Source organism: Oncorhynchus gorbuscha, linkage group LG21, assembly GCF_021184085.1.
Source record: "Oncorhynchus gorbuscha isolate QuinsamMale2020 ecotype Even-year linkage group LG21, OgorEven_v1.0, whole genome shotgun sequence".
Classification (NCBI taxonomy): Eukaryota; Metazoa; Chordata; class Actinopteri; order Salmoniformes; family Salmonidae; genus Oncorhynchus; species Oncorhynchus gorbuscha.
In genome coordinates this window covers 3,401,229-3,418,954 of record NC_060193.1, presented here as the reverse complement: position 1 = coordinate 3,418,954, position 17,726 = coordinate 3,401,229, and the positions used below count along the sequence as shown (strand labels likewise).

At 44.6% G+C, this 17,726-nt stretch overlaps 1 protein-coding gene across 1 annotated transcript in view; it reads left to right on the top strand.

The window, feature by feature from the left end:
• LOC124008478 (endophilin-A1-like) overlaps nt 1-16,166 on the top strand; it is a 28,667-nt gene extending 12,501 nt beyond the window's left edge. Inside the window, exons 2-10 of the mRNA XM_046319775.1 lie at nt 4,782-4,850; nt 7,807-7,879; nt 8,125-8,268; nt 8,514-8,647; nt 9,252-9,312; nt 10,750-10,850; nt 13,189-13,292; nt 13,663-13,799; nt 14,148-16,166. Coding sequence (XP_046175731.1) covers nt 4,782-4,850; nt 7,807-7,879; nt 8,125-8,268; nt 8,514-8,647; nt 9,252-9,312; nt 10,750-10,850; nt 13,189-13,292; nt 13,663-13,799; nt 14,148-14,344 — 1,020 coding nt within the window. The 3' untranslated portion in view covers nt 14,345-16,166. The remainder of the gene's footprint in view (nt 1-4,781; nt 4,851-7,806; nt 7,880-8,124; nt 8,269-8,513; nt 8,648-9,251; nt 9,313-10,749; nt 10,851-13,188; nt 13,293-13,662; nt 13,800-14,147) is intronic.
• Nucleotides 16,167-17,726: the final 1,560 nt, after the last annotated feature.

Sequence of the window (17,726 nt, the reverse complement as noted above, 5' to 3'; positions counted from 1 at the left end):
TGTATTCGGCATTTCACTGTATTCGATTTCACTGGTCTACTACACCTGTTGTATTCGGCATTTCACTGTGAGGTCTACTACACCTGTTGTATTCGGCATTTCACTGTAAGGTCTACTACACCTGTTGTATTCGGCATTTCACTGTACTACACCTGGTCTTTCACTGTGAGGTCTACACACCTGTTGTATTCGTAAGGTCATTTCACTGTTGTAGGTTTCTACTACACCTGTTGTATTCGGCATTTCACTGTAAGGTCACATCTTGCGCATGTGACAACTGATTCCTGAGATGGATTCACCTGAATTAATTATAAGTGTTTCATTACTCTGGACGCACGCACGCACACACACACGCACACTTATCTTTCATTTAAATATGCAAAGGGGGAAGATGAGGGGAGAACTGAACACTCAAACACTCTCCATCCCTCCATCTCTCCTTTCCCAGTCCTTTTGGGAACCGGTTGGCATGGAAACCCTACACGTGTGCTGTCTTTGTCTGAAAATAGACCCAATGTTGCTGCTCAGAGGAGACACCACAAATACACACACACACACACCACAAATACACACACACACACACCACAAATACACACACACACACACACACACCACAAATACACACACACACATACACACACACACACACACACACACAAATACACACATACACACACAAATACACACATACACACACACACACACACACAAATACACACACACACACACACACACAAATACACACACACACACACACACAAATACACACACACACACACACACACACACACACAACACACACACAAATACACACACACACACACACACAAAATACACACACACACACACACACACACAAATACACACACAAATACACACACAAATACACACACACACACAAATACACACACACACACACACAAATACACACACACACACACACAAATACACACACACCACAAATACACACATACACACACACCACAAATACACACATACACACACACCACAAATACACACACACACACACACACACAAATACACACACACACACCCCAGAAATACACACAAACTGCACACACCACAAATACACAGACAAATTCACTCAGACAGACACACACAGGGCTCGGAGCTGGTTAGCTCACTCAATAATTGATTGTCCTTGAGGGCAATATGACAGAGAGGTGCTATCTACGGTTCCTGTATCACTCGCTCACCGTCTCACTGTCTGTCGTCTCACTGTCTGTCGTCACACTGTCTGTCGTCACACTGTCTGTCGTTACGCTCACCGTCTCACTGTCTGTCGTTACGCTGTCTGTCGTCTCACTGTCTGTCGTTACGCTGTCTGTCGTCTCACTGTCTGTCGTTACGCTGTCTGTCGTCTCACTGTCTGTCGTCACACTGTCTGTCGTTACGCTCACCGTCTCACTGTCTGTCGTTACGCTGTCTGTCGTCTCACTGTCTGTCGTCACACTGTCTGTCGTCACACTGTCTGTCGTTACGCTCACCTTCTCACTGTCTGTCGTTACGCTCACCGTCTCACTGTCTGTCGTTACGCTGTCTGTCGTTACGCTGTCTGTCGTTACACTGTCTGTCGTTACACTGTCTGTCGTCTCACTGTCTGTCGTCACACTGTCTGTCGTTACGCTCACCGTCTCACTGTCTGTCGTTACGCTGTCTGTCGTCTCACTGTCTGTCGTTACGCTGTCTGTCGTCGTCACTGTCTGTCGTTACGCTCACCGTCTCACTGTCTGTCGTTACGCTCACCGTCTCACTGTCTGTCGTTACGCTGTCTGTCGTCTCACTGTCTGTCGTTACACTGTCTGTCGTCACACTGTCTGTCGTTACACTGTCTGTCGTTACACTGTCTGTCGTCTCACTGTCTGTCGTCTCACTGTCTGTCGTTACGCTCACCGTCTCACTGTCTGTCGTTACGCTGTCTGTCGTCTCACTGTCTGTCGTCACACTGTCTGTCGTTACGCTCACCGTCTCACTGTCTGTCGTTACGCTGTCTGTCGTCTCACTGTCTGTCGTTACGCTGTCTGTCGTCACACTGTCTGTCGTTACACTGTCTGTCGTTACACTGTCTGTCGTTACACTGTCTGTCGTCTCACTGTCTGTCGTCTCACTGTCTGTCGTTACGCTCACCGTCTCACTGTCTGTCGTTACGCTGTCTGTCGTCTCACTGTCTGTCGTTACGCTCACCGTCTCACTGTCTGTCGTTACACTGTCTGTCGTCTCACTGTCACTGTCTGTCGTCTCACTGTCTGTCGTTACGCTGTCTGTCGTCTCACTGTCTGTCGTTACACTGTCTGTCGTCTCACTGTCTGTCGTTACACTGTCTGTCGTCTCACTGTCTGTCGTTACACTGTCTGTCGTCTCACTGTCTGTCGTTACACTGTCTGTCGTCTCACTGTCTGTCGTTACGCTGTCTGTCGTCTCACTGTCTGTCGTTACACTGTCTGTCGTCTCACTGTCTGTCGTCGCTACGCTGTCTGTCGTCTCACTGTCTGTCGTTACACTGTCTCGTCACTGTCTCACTGTCTCGTCACTGTCTGTCGTTACGCTGTCTGTCGTCTCACTGTCTGTCGTTACACTGTCTGTCGTCTCACTGTCTGTCGTTACGCTGTCTGTCGTCTCACTGTCTGTCGTTACGCTGTCTGTCGTCTCACTGTCTGTCGTTACACTGTCTGTCGTCTCACTGTCTGTCGTTACGCTGTCTGTCGTCTCACTGTCTGTCGTTACGCTGTCGTCTCACTGTCTGTCGTTACGCTGTCTGTCGTCTCACTGTCTGTCGTTACGCTCACCGTCTCACTGTCTGTCGTTACACTGTCTGTCGTCTCACTGTCTGTCGTTACGCTGTCTGTCGTCTCACTGTCTGTCGTTACGCTCACCGTCTCACTGTCTGTCGTTACGCTCACCGTCTCACTGTCTGTCGTTACACTGTCTGTCGTCTCACTGTCTGTCGTCACACTGTCTGTCGTTACGCTCACCGTCTCACTGTCTGTCGTTACGCTCACCTTCTCACTGTCTGTCGTTACGCTGTCTGTCGTCTCACTGTCTGTCGTCTCACTGTCTGTCGTCTCACTGTCTGTCGTCACACTGTCTGTCGTCACACTGTCTGTCGTTACACTGTCTGTCGTTACGCTCACCGTCTCACTGTCTGTCGTTACGCTGTCTGTCGTTACGCTGTCTGTCGTCTCACTGTCTGTCGTCTCACTGTCTGTCGTCACACTGTCTGTCGTCTCACTGTCTGTCGTCACACTGTCTGTCGTCACACTGTCTGTCGTCTCACTGTCTGTCGTCACACTGTCTGTCACACTGTCTGTCGTCTGTCGTCACACTGTCTGTCGTCTCACTGTCTGTCGTCTCACACTGTCTGTCGTCACACTGTCACTGTCTGTCTCACTGTCTGTCGTCTACACTGTCTGTAGACTATAGCTGTCTGTCGACTATAGCTGGCTCACCTTAGCTCACTGTCTGTCGTAGACTTACTGGGCCTCTAGTCTGTCTTTAGACTATAGCTGGCCTGGACTATAGCCCTCTAGTAGACTATAGCTGGGCCTCTAGTAGACTATAGCTGGGCCTCTAGTAGACTATAGCTGGGCCTCTAGTAGACTATAGCTGGGCCTCTAGTAGACTATAGCTGGGCCTCTAGTAGACTATAGCTGGGCCTCTAGTAGACTATAGCTGGGCCTCTAGTAGACTATAGCTGGGCCTCTAGTAGACTATAGCTGGGCCTCTAGTAGACTATAGCTGGGCCTCTAGTAGACTATAGCTGGGCCTCTAGTAGACTATAGCTGGGCCTCTAGTAGATGTTAGAGGAAAATATAGTTTAGATGATCAATTATGTATACTTTAATGATTAGAACCATTTATGCTAATATTATTATGTTATGATTTGAAAAGTATGGGTTCTTAATTGTGCTGTTACTGAAAATGTAAGCAGAAATTAATTGTGTCTGTGTCTCCTGGGAAAGTTTTAAAGCAGAGATAAGATAGTACTTCAAACAGATAAGAATGTTTTGGTTGGATTCCATTAGCAGAGAGAAGTATATCCTTTAGGCAGGTTGGAATGTAGTTTATGAGGGGAGTGAAACTATCTCCAGGACCGAATACTACGCCATTGTAAGACTGGGAGGGGGTGTGAAACTGATGACGTCATTTTATGTCTTCTGTCTTTTAAAATGTAATGTTCTTTGTATTTTGGGTCAGTACTCATCGAGAATAAATGCTGAACTTGTTTTTTAAGACTGGTCTCTTGCTAATTCATGCAAATGATAAACTTACAACTTATCATGAATTAGAAATGAGTGTGAATTTAATTGGTTTTGGCAATAAAACATAAGGGAATTTAAAATTCCTCTATCAGTAGACTACTGTAGACTATAGCTGGGCCTCTAGTAGACTATAGCTGGGCCTCTAGTAGACTACTGTAGACTATAGCTGGGCCTCTAGTAGACTATAGCTGGGCCTCTAGTAGACTATAGCTGGGCCTCTAGTAGACTATAGCTGGGCCTCTAGTAGACTATAGCTGGGCCTCTAGTAGACTATAGCTGGGCCTCTAGTAGACTATAGCTGGGCCTCTCACACTGAGACACACACTGACACATACACACATGGCATATTCTCACAAGAGGTTGATGAGTTTTTAATATCGTTAACTAAGACTCCCTGTTTCTATTTCCTGTCTCTCTCTCTCTGTCTCCCTCTCTCCCCCCTCTGTCTCTCTCTCCCCCCTCTGTCTCCCCCCCTCTCTCGTTTTCTCATCTCTCCTGTAGAAAGTCAGTGAGAGGGTTGGAGGAGCAGAAGGAACCAAGCTTGATGATGACTTCCTTCAGATGGAAAAGGTCATCATTCTGTTGAATTCTGTACAGAGGAATGCTGTGGGTCAGATTCACTCACTCATAGCCTGGGGAATACTGTGGGTCAGATTCACTCACTCATAGCCTGGGGAATACTGTGGGTCAGATTCACTCACTCATAGCCTGGGGAATACTGTGGGTCAGATTCACTCACTCATAGCCTGGGGAATACTGTGGGTCAAATTCACTCACTCATAGCCTGGGGAATACTGTGGGTCAGATTCACTCACTCATAGCCTGGGGAATACTGTGGGTCAGATTCACTCACTCATAATGAATTACTTTTGAAATATATTTATTTGTTTATTACTACTACTACTACTACTACTACTGTTACTACTACTACTACTACTACTACTACTACTACTACTGTTGCTACTACTACTACTACTACTACTACTGTTACTACTGTTACTACTACTACTGTTACTACTACTACTACTACTACTGTTACTACTACTACTACTACTACTGTTACTACTACTACTGTTACTACTGTTACTACTACTACTACTGCTGTTACAACTACTACTACTACTACTACTACTACTGTTGCTACTACTACTACTACTACTACTGTTACTACTGTTACTACTACTACTACTGCTGTTACAACTACTACTACTACTACTACTACTACTACTGTTACTACAACTACTACTACTACTACTACTGTTACTACTGTTACTACTACTACTACTGCTGTTACAACTACTACTACTACTACTACTACTGTTGCTACTACTACTACTACTACTGTTACTACTGTTACTACTACTACTACTGCTGTTACAACTACTACTACTACTACTACTACTGTTACTACTACTACTACTACTATTACTACTGTTACTACTGCTGTTACTACTACTACTGTTACTACTACTACTACTACTACTACTGTTGCTACTACTACTACTACTACTGTTGCTACTGTTACTACTACTACTGTTGCTACTACTACTACTACTGTTACTACTACTACTGTTACTACTACTACTGTTACTACTACTACTACTGTTACTACTACTACTACTGTTACTACTACTACTGTTACTACTACTACTGTTACTACTACTACTACTGTTACTACTACTACTGTTACTACTACTACTACTGTTGCTACTACTGTTACTACTACTACTGTTACTACTACTACTGTTACTACTGTTACTACTACTACTGTTACTACTGTTACTACTACTACTACTACTACTGTTGCTACTACTACAGTTACTACTGTTGCTACTACTACTACTGTTACTACTACTACTACTACTACTACTACTGTTACTACTACTACTACTACTACTACTACTGTTACTACTACTACTACTACTACTACTACTGTTACTACTGTTACTACTACTGTTACTACTACTACTACTACTACTGTTACTACTACTACTGTTACTACTGTTACTACTACTACTGTTACTACTACTACTACTACTACTGTTACTACTACTACTGTTACTACTACTACTACTACTACAGTTACTACTACTACTGTTACTACTACTACTGTTACTACTACTACTACTACTACAGTTACTACTACTACTGTTACTACTACTACTGTTACTACTACTACTGTTACTACTACTACTACTACTACTACTGTTACTACTACTACTACTACTGCTACTACTGCTACTGTTGCTACTGCTACTACTACTACTACTACTATTATTACTACTACTACTGTTGCTACTACTACTGTTACTACTACTACTGCTACTGCTGTTACTGTTACTACTACTGCTACTACTGTTACTACTACTACTACTACTACTGTTACTACTACTACTACTGCTACTACTATTACTACTACTACTGTTGCTACTACTACTACTACTGTTACTACTACTGCTACTACTACTACTACTACTATTATTACTACTACTATTATTACTACTACTACTGTTGCTACTACTACTGTTACTACTACTGTTACTACTACTACTGCTACTGCTGTTACTGTTACTACTACTACTACTGTTACTACTACTGCTACTACTATTACTACTACTACTGTTGCTACTACTACTACTACTACTACTACTGTTACTACTACTACTACTGCTATTACTACTACTACTGTTGCTACTACTACTACTGTTGCTACTACTGCTACTGTTGCTACTACTGCTACTACTGCTACTACTATTACTACTACTACTGTTGCTACTACTACTATTACTACTACTACTGTTGCTACTACTACTGTTGCTACTACTACTGTTGCTACTACTACTGTTGCTACTACTACTACTACTGTTACTACTACTGTTACTACTACTGCTACTGTTACTACTACTGTTACTACTGTGCTACTACTACTACTACTACTACTACTGTTACTACTACTACTACTACTACTACTGTTACTACTACTACTGCTACTACTACTGTTACTACTACTACTGCTACTACTACTACTACTGTTACTACTACTACTACTACTACTGCTGTTACTACTACTGTTACTACTACTGTTACTACTACTGTTACTACTACTGCTACTACTACTACTGTTACTACTGTTACTACTACTACTGCTATTACTACTGTTGCTAATACTACTACTACTACTACTGCTATTACTACTGTTGCTAATACTACTACTACTACTACTGCTACTGTTACTACTACTGCTACTACTGTTACTACTACTACTACGGTCTTACCTACCTTAGTTGAATGTACTGACTGTTAGTTGCTCTCTCACACTGTCAGGACAACCGGCTTCACAACGTGTGTGTGTGTGTGTGTGTGTGTGTGTGTGTGTGTGTGTGTGTGTGTGTGTGTGTGTGTGTGTGTGTGTGTGTGTGTGTGTGTGTGTGTGTGTGTGTGTGTGTGTGTGTGTGTGTGTGTGTGTGTGTGTGTGTGTGTGTGTGTGTGTGTGTGTGTGTGTGTGTGTGTGTGTGTGTGTGTGTAGAAGGTGGACACCACCGGTAGGGCAGTGCTAGACATCATGACCAAAACTACAGAATACCTACAGCCCAACCCAGGTGAGAACCCGCCCTCTCTCTCACAGACCCTCTCTCTCACAGACTGATAAACACTCTCTATCTCTCTGACTGACAGACAGACTCTCTCTCAGACAGTGTCTCTCTCTCTCTCTCACAGACCCCCTCTCTCTCACAGACTGACAAACAGACTCTCTCTCTCTCGCTCACACAGACTGACAAACAGACACTCTCTCTCTCTCTCGCTCACACAGACTGACAAACAGACTCTCTCTTTCTTTCCCCAGCATCCAGGGCTAAACTGAGTCTGATAGGGACCATGTCTAAGATCAGAGGACAGGAGAAGGGACCGGGTTACCCCCAGGCTGAGACTGTACTGGGTGAGGCCATGCAGCGCTTCGGACGAGAGCTGGGAGAGGAGTCATGTTTTGGTACGTGTGTTCACACACACACATACTGCATCAGACACACACAGACATATAAAGACACACACACCTACTGTATTGACAATACAGCATCAATAAGTCAACATCTTGGTCAATCTCTCTGAAGGTACATACAAACAATTAAACTCTCTCTCGCCGTCTACCCTCCCATTCCATTTCTCCCCCTGTCCCTCCCTCCCTCCACCTCTCCCTACCCTTCCCTCTCTCCTTGTCCCCTCTCCCTCCTCCAGGTCTGGCTCTCCTAGATGCTGGGGAGGCCATGGGTGAGCTGGGGGCGGTGAAGGATGCCCTGGATATGGAGGTCAAACAGAACTTTATTGATCCACTGCAGAACCTACAGGAAAAAGACATCAAAGAAATACAGGTAGATATCAGAACTTTATTGATCCACGAACAGAAAAAGACCAAAGAAATACAGGAAAAAACTTTATTGACATCAAAAAAGAAATACAGGTAGATATCAGAACTTTATTGATCCACGACAGAACCTACAGGAAAAAGACATCAAAGAAATACAGGTAGATATCAGAACTTTATTGATCCACGACAGAACCTACAGGAAAAAGACATCAAAGAAATACAGGTAGATATCAGAACTTTATTGATCCACGACAGAACCTACAGGAAAAAGACATCAAAGAAATACAGGTAGATATCAGAACTTTATTGATCCACGACAGAACCTACAGGAAAGGAGACGACATCAATAAATATGAAATATGTTAGATAAATGTTCAATATATGAATGTTAAATCAATATGATCAATAAGCGTTACGTAACTGTTAAATAAAGGTTGAATTATAAATACATGTTGATGAACTTACATAAAGTTATTGTTAAGAAAATAAAATAAAATATAAAATTAAAAAATTTTAAAAATTAATTTCAATCCATCTTAAATTAACTTCAATGAATCAGAAATAAATCATTTTAAAATAAATGAAGTAAATGAAAGATGTTGTTGCAGCACCACCTGAAGAAGATGCAGGGACGCCGCCTGGACTTTGACTATAAGAAGAAACGTCACGGTAAAGGAGATTATTATTATCAATTATTATTATTAATTATTATCATTATTATTATCACTTATTATTATTATTAATTATTATTATTAATAGTATTATTATTAATTATTATTATTATCATTATCATTATTATTAATTGTTAGCAGTATTATTATCATTATTATTCATTATTAGCATTATTATTATTAATATCATTATTATTATTAATATTATTATTAATTATTTTCATTATTATTATCATTATTATTAATTATTATCATTACTATTATTAATCATTATCATTATTATTATTTTCATTATTATTATTATTATTAATTATGATTATTATTATTAATTATGATTATTATTATTAATTATGATTATTATTATGATTATTATTACTATTTATTATCATTATTAGTATTTATTATTATTATTACTATTTATTATTATTATTATTTATTATTATTATTATTTAATTATTATTTATTATCATTATTATATTTATTATTATTATTATATTTATTATTATTATTAATTATTATTATGATTATTATTATTTTATTATTATTAGATTTATTATTATTATTATTTTATTATTATTTATTATTATTATTATTTATTATTATTATTTATTATTATTATTATTATTATTATTATTATTATTATTATTACTATTTATTATTATTATTATTATTTATTATTTATTATTATTTATTATTATTATTATTATTATTTATTATTATTACTTATTATTATCATTATCATTATTATCATCATTATTATCATTAGCATTATTATTCATTATTATCATTAGCATTATTATTCATTATTAACATCATTATTATTATCATTAGTATTATCATTATTATTCATTATTATCATTATTATTATTAACATGCAAAGATTTTACTGAGTTACAGTTCATATAAGGAAATTAGTCAATTGAAATACATTTATTAGGCCCTAATCTATGGATTTCACATGACTGGATGGAGAAACAGCAATGGGTGGGCCTGGGAGGGCATAGGCCCACCTCACTTGGGAGCCAGGTCCAGCCAATCAGAATGAGTTTCTCCCCACAAAGGAGCTTTATTACAGACAGAAGTAATACGTTTCATCAGCAGTCCGGGTGGCTGGTCACAGACGATCCCGCAGGTGTAGAAGCAGAATGTGACGTTGTGTTGTGTGACCAATTTGCACATTTTAGAGTGGCCTTTTGTTGTACCCAGCAGAAGGTGCACCTGTGTAATGATCAGGGATGTAAACACAACATTTGAGAGAAATCAGCATTTTTTTAGCATATGGAACATTTCTGAGATCTTTTATTTCAGCTCAGGAAACATGGGACCAACACTTTACATGTTGCATTTATAATTTTGTTCTGTATGTTTTTTGTTATTATAACTCTCTCAAATAGAAACGTTGATGTTATTATAATGACTTGTTATATAATTGTAGGTAAAGGAGTTCTGGAGGAGGAGATCAGACAGGCGCTGGAGAAGTTTGATGAGTCCAAAGAAGTGGCAGAGCAGAGCATGTTCAACCTGCTGGAGAGTGATGTAAGGTGTCTCTGTCCCTCTCTGTCTCCTCTCTCCTCTCTGTCTCTCTCTCTCTCTCTCTCTCTCTCTCTGTCCCTCTCTCTCTCCTCCGCCTCTCCCTCTCTCCTCTCTGTCCCTCTCTCCTCTCTGTCTCTCTCTCCTCTCTGTCCCTCTCTCCTCTCTGTCTCTCTATCCTCTCTGTCTCTCTCATCCTCTCTGTTCTTCTCTGTCCCTCTCTTCTCTCCTCTGTCTCCTCTCTGTCCCTCTCTCCTCTCTGTCCCTCTCTCTCCTCCTCCGCCTCTCCCTCTCTCCTCTCTGTCTCTCTCTCCTCTCTGTCCCTCTCTCCTCTCTGTCTCTCTCTCCTCTCTGTCCCTCTCTCCTCTCTGTCTCTCTATCCTCTCTGTCTCTCTCATCCTCTCTGTTCTTCTCTGTCCCTCTCTTCTCTCCTCTGTCTCCTCTCTGTCCCTCTCTCCTCTCTGTCCCTCTCTCTCCTCCTCCGCCTCTCCCTCTCTCCTCTCTGTCTCTCTCTCCTCTCTGTCTCTCTCTCCTCTCTGTCTCTCTCATCCTCTCTGTCTCTCTCTCCTCTCTGTCTCTCTCTCCTCTCTGTCTCTCTCTCCTCTCTGTCTCTCTCATCCTCTCTGTCTCTCTATCCTCTCTGTCTCTCTCTCCTCTCTGTCCCTCTCTCTCCTCCTCCACCTCTCCCTCTATCCTCTCTGTCTCTCTCTCCTCTCTGTCTCTCTCATCCTCTCTGTTCTTCTCTGTCCCTCTCTCTCCTCCTCCGCCTCTCCCTCTCTCCTCTCTGTCTCTCTCTCCTCTCTGTCTCTCTCTCCTCTCTGTCTCTCTCTCCTCTCTCTCTCTCTCCTCTCTGTCTCTCTCATCCTCTCTGTCTCTCTCTCCTCTCTGTCTCTCTCTCCTCTCTGTCTCTCTCTCTCTCTCTCTCTCCTCTCTGTCTCTCTGTCTCTCTCTCCTCTCTGTCTCTCTCTCCTCTCTGTCTCTCTCATCCTCTCTGTCTCTCTCATCCTCTCTGTCTCTCTCTCCTCTCTCTCTCTCTCTCCTCTCTCTCTCTCTCTCTCCTCTCTGTCTGTCTCTCCTCTCTGTCTCTCTCTCCTCTCTGTCTCTCTCTCCTCTCTCTGTCTCTCTCTCCTCTCTGTCTCTCTCATCCCTCTCTGTCTCTCTCATCCTCTCTGTTCTTCTCTCTGTCCCTCTCTCCTCTCTGTCCCTCTCTCTCCTCCTCCTCCGCCTCTCCTCTCTCTCTCTCTGTCTCTCTCTCTCTGTCTGTCTCTCTCTCTCTGTCTCTCTCATCCTCTCTGTCTCTCTCTCCTCTCTGTCTCTCTCTCCTCTCTGTCTCTCTCTCCTCTCTGTCTCTCTCATCCTCTCTGTCTCTCTATCCTCTCTGTCTCTCTATCCTCTCTGTCTCTCTCTCTCTCTCTGTCCCTCTCTCTCCCTCCTCCGCCTCCCTCTCTCCTCTCTGTCTCTCTCTCCTCTCTGTCTCTCTCTCCTCTCTGTCTCTCTCATCCTCTCTGTTCTTCTCTGTCCCTCTCTCTCCTCCTCCGCCTCTCCCTCTCTCCTCTCTGTCTCTCTCTCCTCTCTGTCTCTCTCTCCTCTCTGTCTCTCTCTCCTCTCTCTCTCTCTCTCTCTCTCTCTCTCTCTCTCTCCTCTGTCTCTCTCTCCTCTGTCTCTCTCTCCTCTCTGTCTCTCTCTCTCTCTCTCTCTGTCTCTCTCATCCTCTCTGTCTCTCTCTCCTCTCTGTCTCTCTCTCCTCTCTGTCTCTCTCATCCTCTCTGTCTCTCTCTCCTCTCTGTCTCTCTCTCCTCTCTCTCTCTCTCTCTCATCCTCTCTGTCTGTCTCTCCTCTCTGTCTCTCTCTCCTCTCTGTCTCTCTCTCCTCTCTGTCTCTCTCTCCTCTCTGTCTCTCTCTCCTCTCTGTCTCTCTCATCCTCTCTGTTCTTCTCTGTCCCTCTCTTCTCTCCTCTGTCTCCTCTCTGTCCCTCTCTCCTCTCTGTCCCTCTCTCTCCTCCTCTGCCTCTCCCTCTCTCCTCTCTGTCTCTCTCTCCTCTCTGTCTCTCTCATCCTCTCTGTTCTTCTCTGTCCCTCTTCTCTCCTCTCTCTCCTCTCTGTCACTCTCTCCTCTCTGTCCTCTCTGTCCCTCTCTCTCCTCTCTCCTCTCTGTCCCTCTCTCTCCTCTCTCTCCTCTCTGTCTCTCTCATCCTCTCTGTTCTTCTCTGTCCCTCTTCTCTCCTCTCTCCTCTCTCTCTCTCTCCTCACCCTCTCTGTCTGTTGTTGGATCCGTTTGAGTAGGCTAAAACTAACTTTGAGACACTTTTTTCCGTGTGTGTGTGTGTGTGTGTGTGTGCGCGCAGATTGAGCAGGTGAGTCAGCTAGCAGCGTTGGTCCAGGCCCAGGTGGAGTATCACAGACAAGCCACAGAAATATTACAGCAGCTCTCCAGCAAGCTGCACGAGAGGTCAGTCACACAGACACACACATACAGAGACTAGGGCTGGGACACTGTAGTGTTGACATTCAACATTTCTCACTTTCCCTGACGTTCAATGAGTTCGTATTCATGGTTAACCCTGTGCATGTCGGCTCAAATGTGAACGAGCCTTGAAAGTCTTGCTATAAAGTCTCGCTATCTCGCCCCGTGCATGTCTGCTCAAATGTGAACGAGCCTTGAAAGTCTTGCTATAAAGTCTCGCTATCTCGCCCCGTGCATGTCTGCTCAAATGTGAACGAGCCTTGAAAGTCTCGCTATAACACCCCTTGAACCCTGCCCTGTGTTTTACACTGACATTGTGGTGTGTTGACCTCTGACCTCTGTGTTGTCTCTCCAGGATCAGGGAGGCGCAGGATAAACCCAGGAAGGAGTATGTTCCTAAACCCCGGATGGTCCTGGAGCTGCTCCCCCCCAGCGATAGCCACAATGGGGGGCTCAACACCACCAAGTCCCCTGGCCCCGCGCGCACCCCCGGTGAGAACACACAACACGGGACGGACGCAGACACTCACACTCACAGATCCACGTACAAACAAAGACTCACAGACCCACACACAGAAACATAGATCCAAGTACAAACACACAGATTTGAGTCTGTACGTGGATCTGTGCCTATGTACTCACAGATCCACGTACAGACACACTCAGTCGTTCTCTCTCTGTCTGTCGGTCTTTATCTCTGTCGGTCTCTCTCTTTCTCTCCCCCTCTCTCTCTTCGTCTCCTTCCCCTCTCTCTCTTTGTCTCCTTCCCCTCTCTCTCTTTGTCTCCTTCCCCTCTCTCTCTTCGTCTCCTTCCCCTCTCTCCCCCTCTCTCTCTCTCAGCTCCTATGGACCAACCGTGCTGCCGGGCGTTGTATGACTTTGTGCCGGAGAACGAGGGTGAGCTGGGCTTCAAAGAGGGCGATATCATCACCCTAACCAATCAGATCGATGATAACTGGTACGAGGGAATGGTCAACGGCCAATCAGGTTTCTTCCCCATCAACTACGTGGATATCCTGGTTCCACTTCCTCATTAGGCCACCCACCCCCCACCTAATCTTCACCCCACTCCCTGCCGGGGGCCCCAGCCTCTGCCCAGCCTCTGCCCAGCCTCTGCCCAGCCTCTGCCCAGCCTAATCCACGCCTTCTTCTTTGTGCTTGTGTGAGTGCAACTGCTTTTTTCACAAAGAACTACAACTGTGAGGAACAAGGGACTACAATTGTATAGGATTCTGCAAGAAGAAGAATAAGAAGAAGAATGAGGGATAAGTGAGCTGGTTGAACTAACTGGTGGAATCAGAGTAGTGAGCTGGTTGAACTAACTGGTGGAATCAGAGTAGTGAGCTGGTTGAACTAACTGGTTGAATCAGAGTAGTGAGCTGGTTGAACTAACTGGTGGAATCAGAGTAGTGAGCTGGTTGAACTAACTGGTTGAATCAGAGTAGTGAGCTGGTTGAACTAACTGGTTGAATCAGAGTAGTGAGCTGGTTGAACTAACTGGTTGAATCAGAGTAGTGAGCTGGTTGAACTAACTGGTTGAATCAGAGTAGTGAGCTGGTTGAGTAAAGAGCCATAGATGGATAAATGTCTATATACAGTATGTGTCTATGGTTATGTGTACTGTAATAGGTTCCAATGTATTGCATGCTGGGACAAGCCATTTAAAGGTTGACGTTTTAAAAGGTTAAATAAAGAGAACTGTTACATGGTGGCGGTTGTAATGCTAAATGGGGTTTTTTCTTCTTTTCTTGGCATGAATGTTGTTCTGGAGGCAGCTGTGCAGAATGGTCACCAGCCACAAAGTCATAACATCTGAGTTCGAACTTAACCTTAAGCACATTGAAAACCTTAATGCCTAACCTTAAATTATCTATATATGTATATAAAGGCAATTTTGACTTTGCAGCTGGTCCATCTAGTGGAAATCGCTCAGTTCTGCCTCCAAGGCAAGATTCACGACAACAAACGTCAACCTGCGTTGTAATGATGATGATGGTGGTGTTACAGATGCTTGTTGTTTTATAGGCCTGTTGTGACTGTTTCCTATGTGATGCGCGCTATATCACCAGATACCTGTTTCCTCTGGGCCATGAAGTCACTAAAGCTGTTGTGTCAGTCACAGACCCTCTAATGCATCCCAAAATAGCACCTTATTCCTTATATATGGCACTACTTTAGGTTGGAAGGACTGGACGGGGAGTAGCGAGGTTGTTGGGGTTATTACACATTGGCTGATTGGTCCTCTGTTGAGAAGACTAAGTGACTTGACAGTCGGTTTGATTTAATTTTATCTTTATTTAACTCGGCAAGTCAGTTAAGAACAAATACTCATTGTCAGTGACTACCTACCCCCCGGGCCAGACCCGGACGACGCTGGGCCAATTGTGCGCCGCATTATGGGACTCCCGATCACAGGGCCGGATGTGATACAGCCTGGATTTGAACCAGGGACTGTAGTGACGCCACTCAGGAGCCCAGTTCTGCCATACAGCATTCGACTGTTTCGGAGTAAAAGTCCCCTCCCACTCGGAGAAGATGTCAATTCAACATCTATTCCACGTTGGGTTCAACATAATTTTTTTATTGAAATGGTGTGGACGCAACGTTGATTCAATCAGTGTGTGCCCAAGCCAGGCCTCTGGTATGACGAGATTGAGCGGGCCGGTCTGTTTTACAAGGGCAGGTCTGCGTCTCAAATGGGACCCTAATACCAATGTAGTCCCCTATTCCCTCTATGCTGGACACCCAAAGCACCTGTGCTCTGTCTCTCTCTCTGTCGCTCTGTCTCTCTCTCTGCCTCTCTCTGCCTCTCTCTCTCTGCCTCTCTCTCTCTCTGCCTCTCTCTCTCTCTCTGCCTCTCTCTCTCTCTCTGCCTCTCTCTCTCTCTCTCTCTCTCTCTCTCTCTCTCTGCCTCTCTCTCTCTCTCTCTCTTCTGCCTCTCTGTCTCTCTCTGCCTCTCTCTGTCTTCTCTGCCTCTCTCTGTCTCTCTCTGCCTCTCTCTCTCTGCCTCTCTCTCTCTGCCTCTCTCTCCTCTCTCTCTGCCTCTCTCTGCCTCTCTCTGCCTCTCTCTCTCTCTCTCTCTGCCTCTCTCTCTCTCTCTCTGCCTCTCTCTCTCTCTCTGCCTCTCTCTCTCTCTCTCTGCTCTCTCTCTCTCTGCCTCTCTCTCTCTGCCTCCTCTCTCTCTCTGCCTCTCTCTCTCTCTGCCTCTCTCTCTCTCTGCCTCTCTCTCTCTCTGCCTCTCTCTCTCTCTCTGCCTCTCTGCCTGCCTCTCTCTCTCTCTCTCTCTCTGCCTGCCTCTCTCTCTCTCTCCTGCCTCTCTCTCTCTCTCTGCCTGCCTCTCTCTCTCTCTCTGCCTCTCTCTGCCTCTCTCTCTCTGCCTCTCTCTCCCTCAGGTTCACAATAGGGTAAAGAATGGTTTGGAGCGTGCGTGCATCCACAATAGAACCCTGTTCCTTATATAATGCATTCATTTTGACCAGATCTCTCCCCCTCCCAATAGACCCTGGTCAAAAGTAGGGCACCATTTTGAATGCACGCCCCAGTCTGTTAAGCTCCTACTGAGACAGCTGTATAAAGCCCAACCTGTCTGCCTGGTGCAATTATAATGAACACGAAGGGAGACAGAGTGCTGGTGTCTAGCGCAGGGCGCAGCAGGTGTTTATTTGTAACGGACCACAGGAGGAGGCAGGTAGCTGGGTCCAGGGGCAGACAGAAGGTCAGACACAGGAGGAGGCAGGTAGCTGAGTCCAGGGGCAGGCAGAAGGTCAGACACAGGAGGAGGCAGGTAGCTGGGTCCAGGGGCAGACAGAAGGTCATACACAGGAGGAGGCAGGTAGCTGGGTCCAGAGGCAGGCAGAAGGTCATACACAGGAGGAGGCAGGCAGCTGGGTCCAGGGGCAGGCAGAAGGTCATACTCAGGAGGAGGCAGGTAGCTGGGTCTGGGAGCAGGTAGCTGGGTCCAGGGGCAGGCAGAAGGTCATACACAGGAGGAGGCAGGTAGCTGGGTCCGGGAGCAGGTAGAAGGTCATACACAGGGAGCCCAAAAAGGGTAACAGTACAGCCAGGGAAAAGGCTAGTAACGTCGTCTGGGAGATAGGCTAAGGTACAGGAAATCTGATAGGCTAAGGTACAGGAAATCTGATAGGCTATGGTACAGGCAGGGGAGAATAGGCAAAAGGGGTCGTTAGTTTTTGCCTGCCTCACTATCATACACAGGAAGTGTAAATTACAGGAAGTGCTTCTCAAAGACGTGTATCATGAAACAATCAACACCTCACAATGATGGGGTGCAAAGAACTGAACTAAATAGTGTGTGATAAAGACATACAGGTGTGTGTGTGTGAACAGGTGATCAGAATTCAGGTGATTGGGATCTGGAGAGTGAGGTCCGTTCGGTGGGGGGGGGGGGGGGGGGGGGTT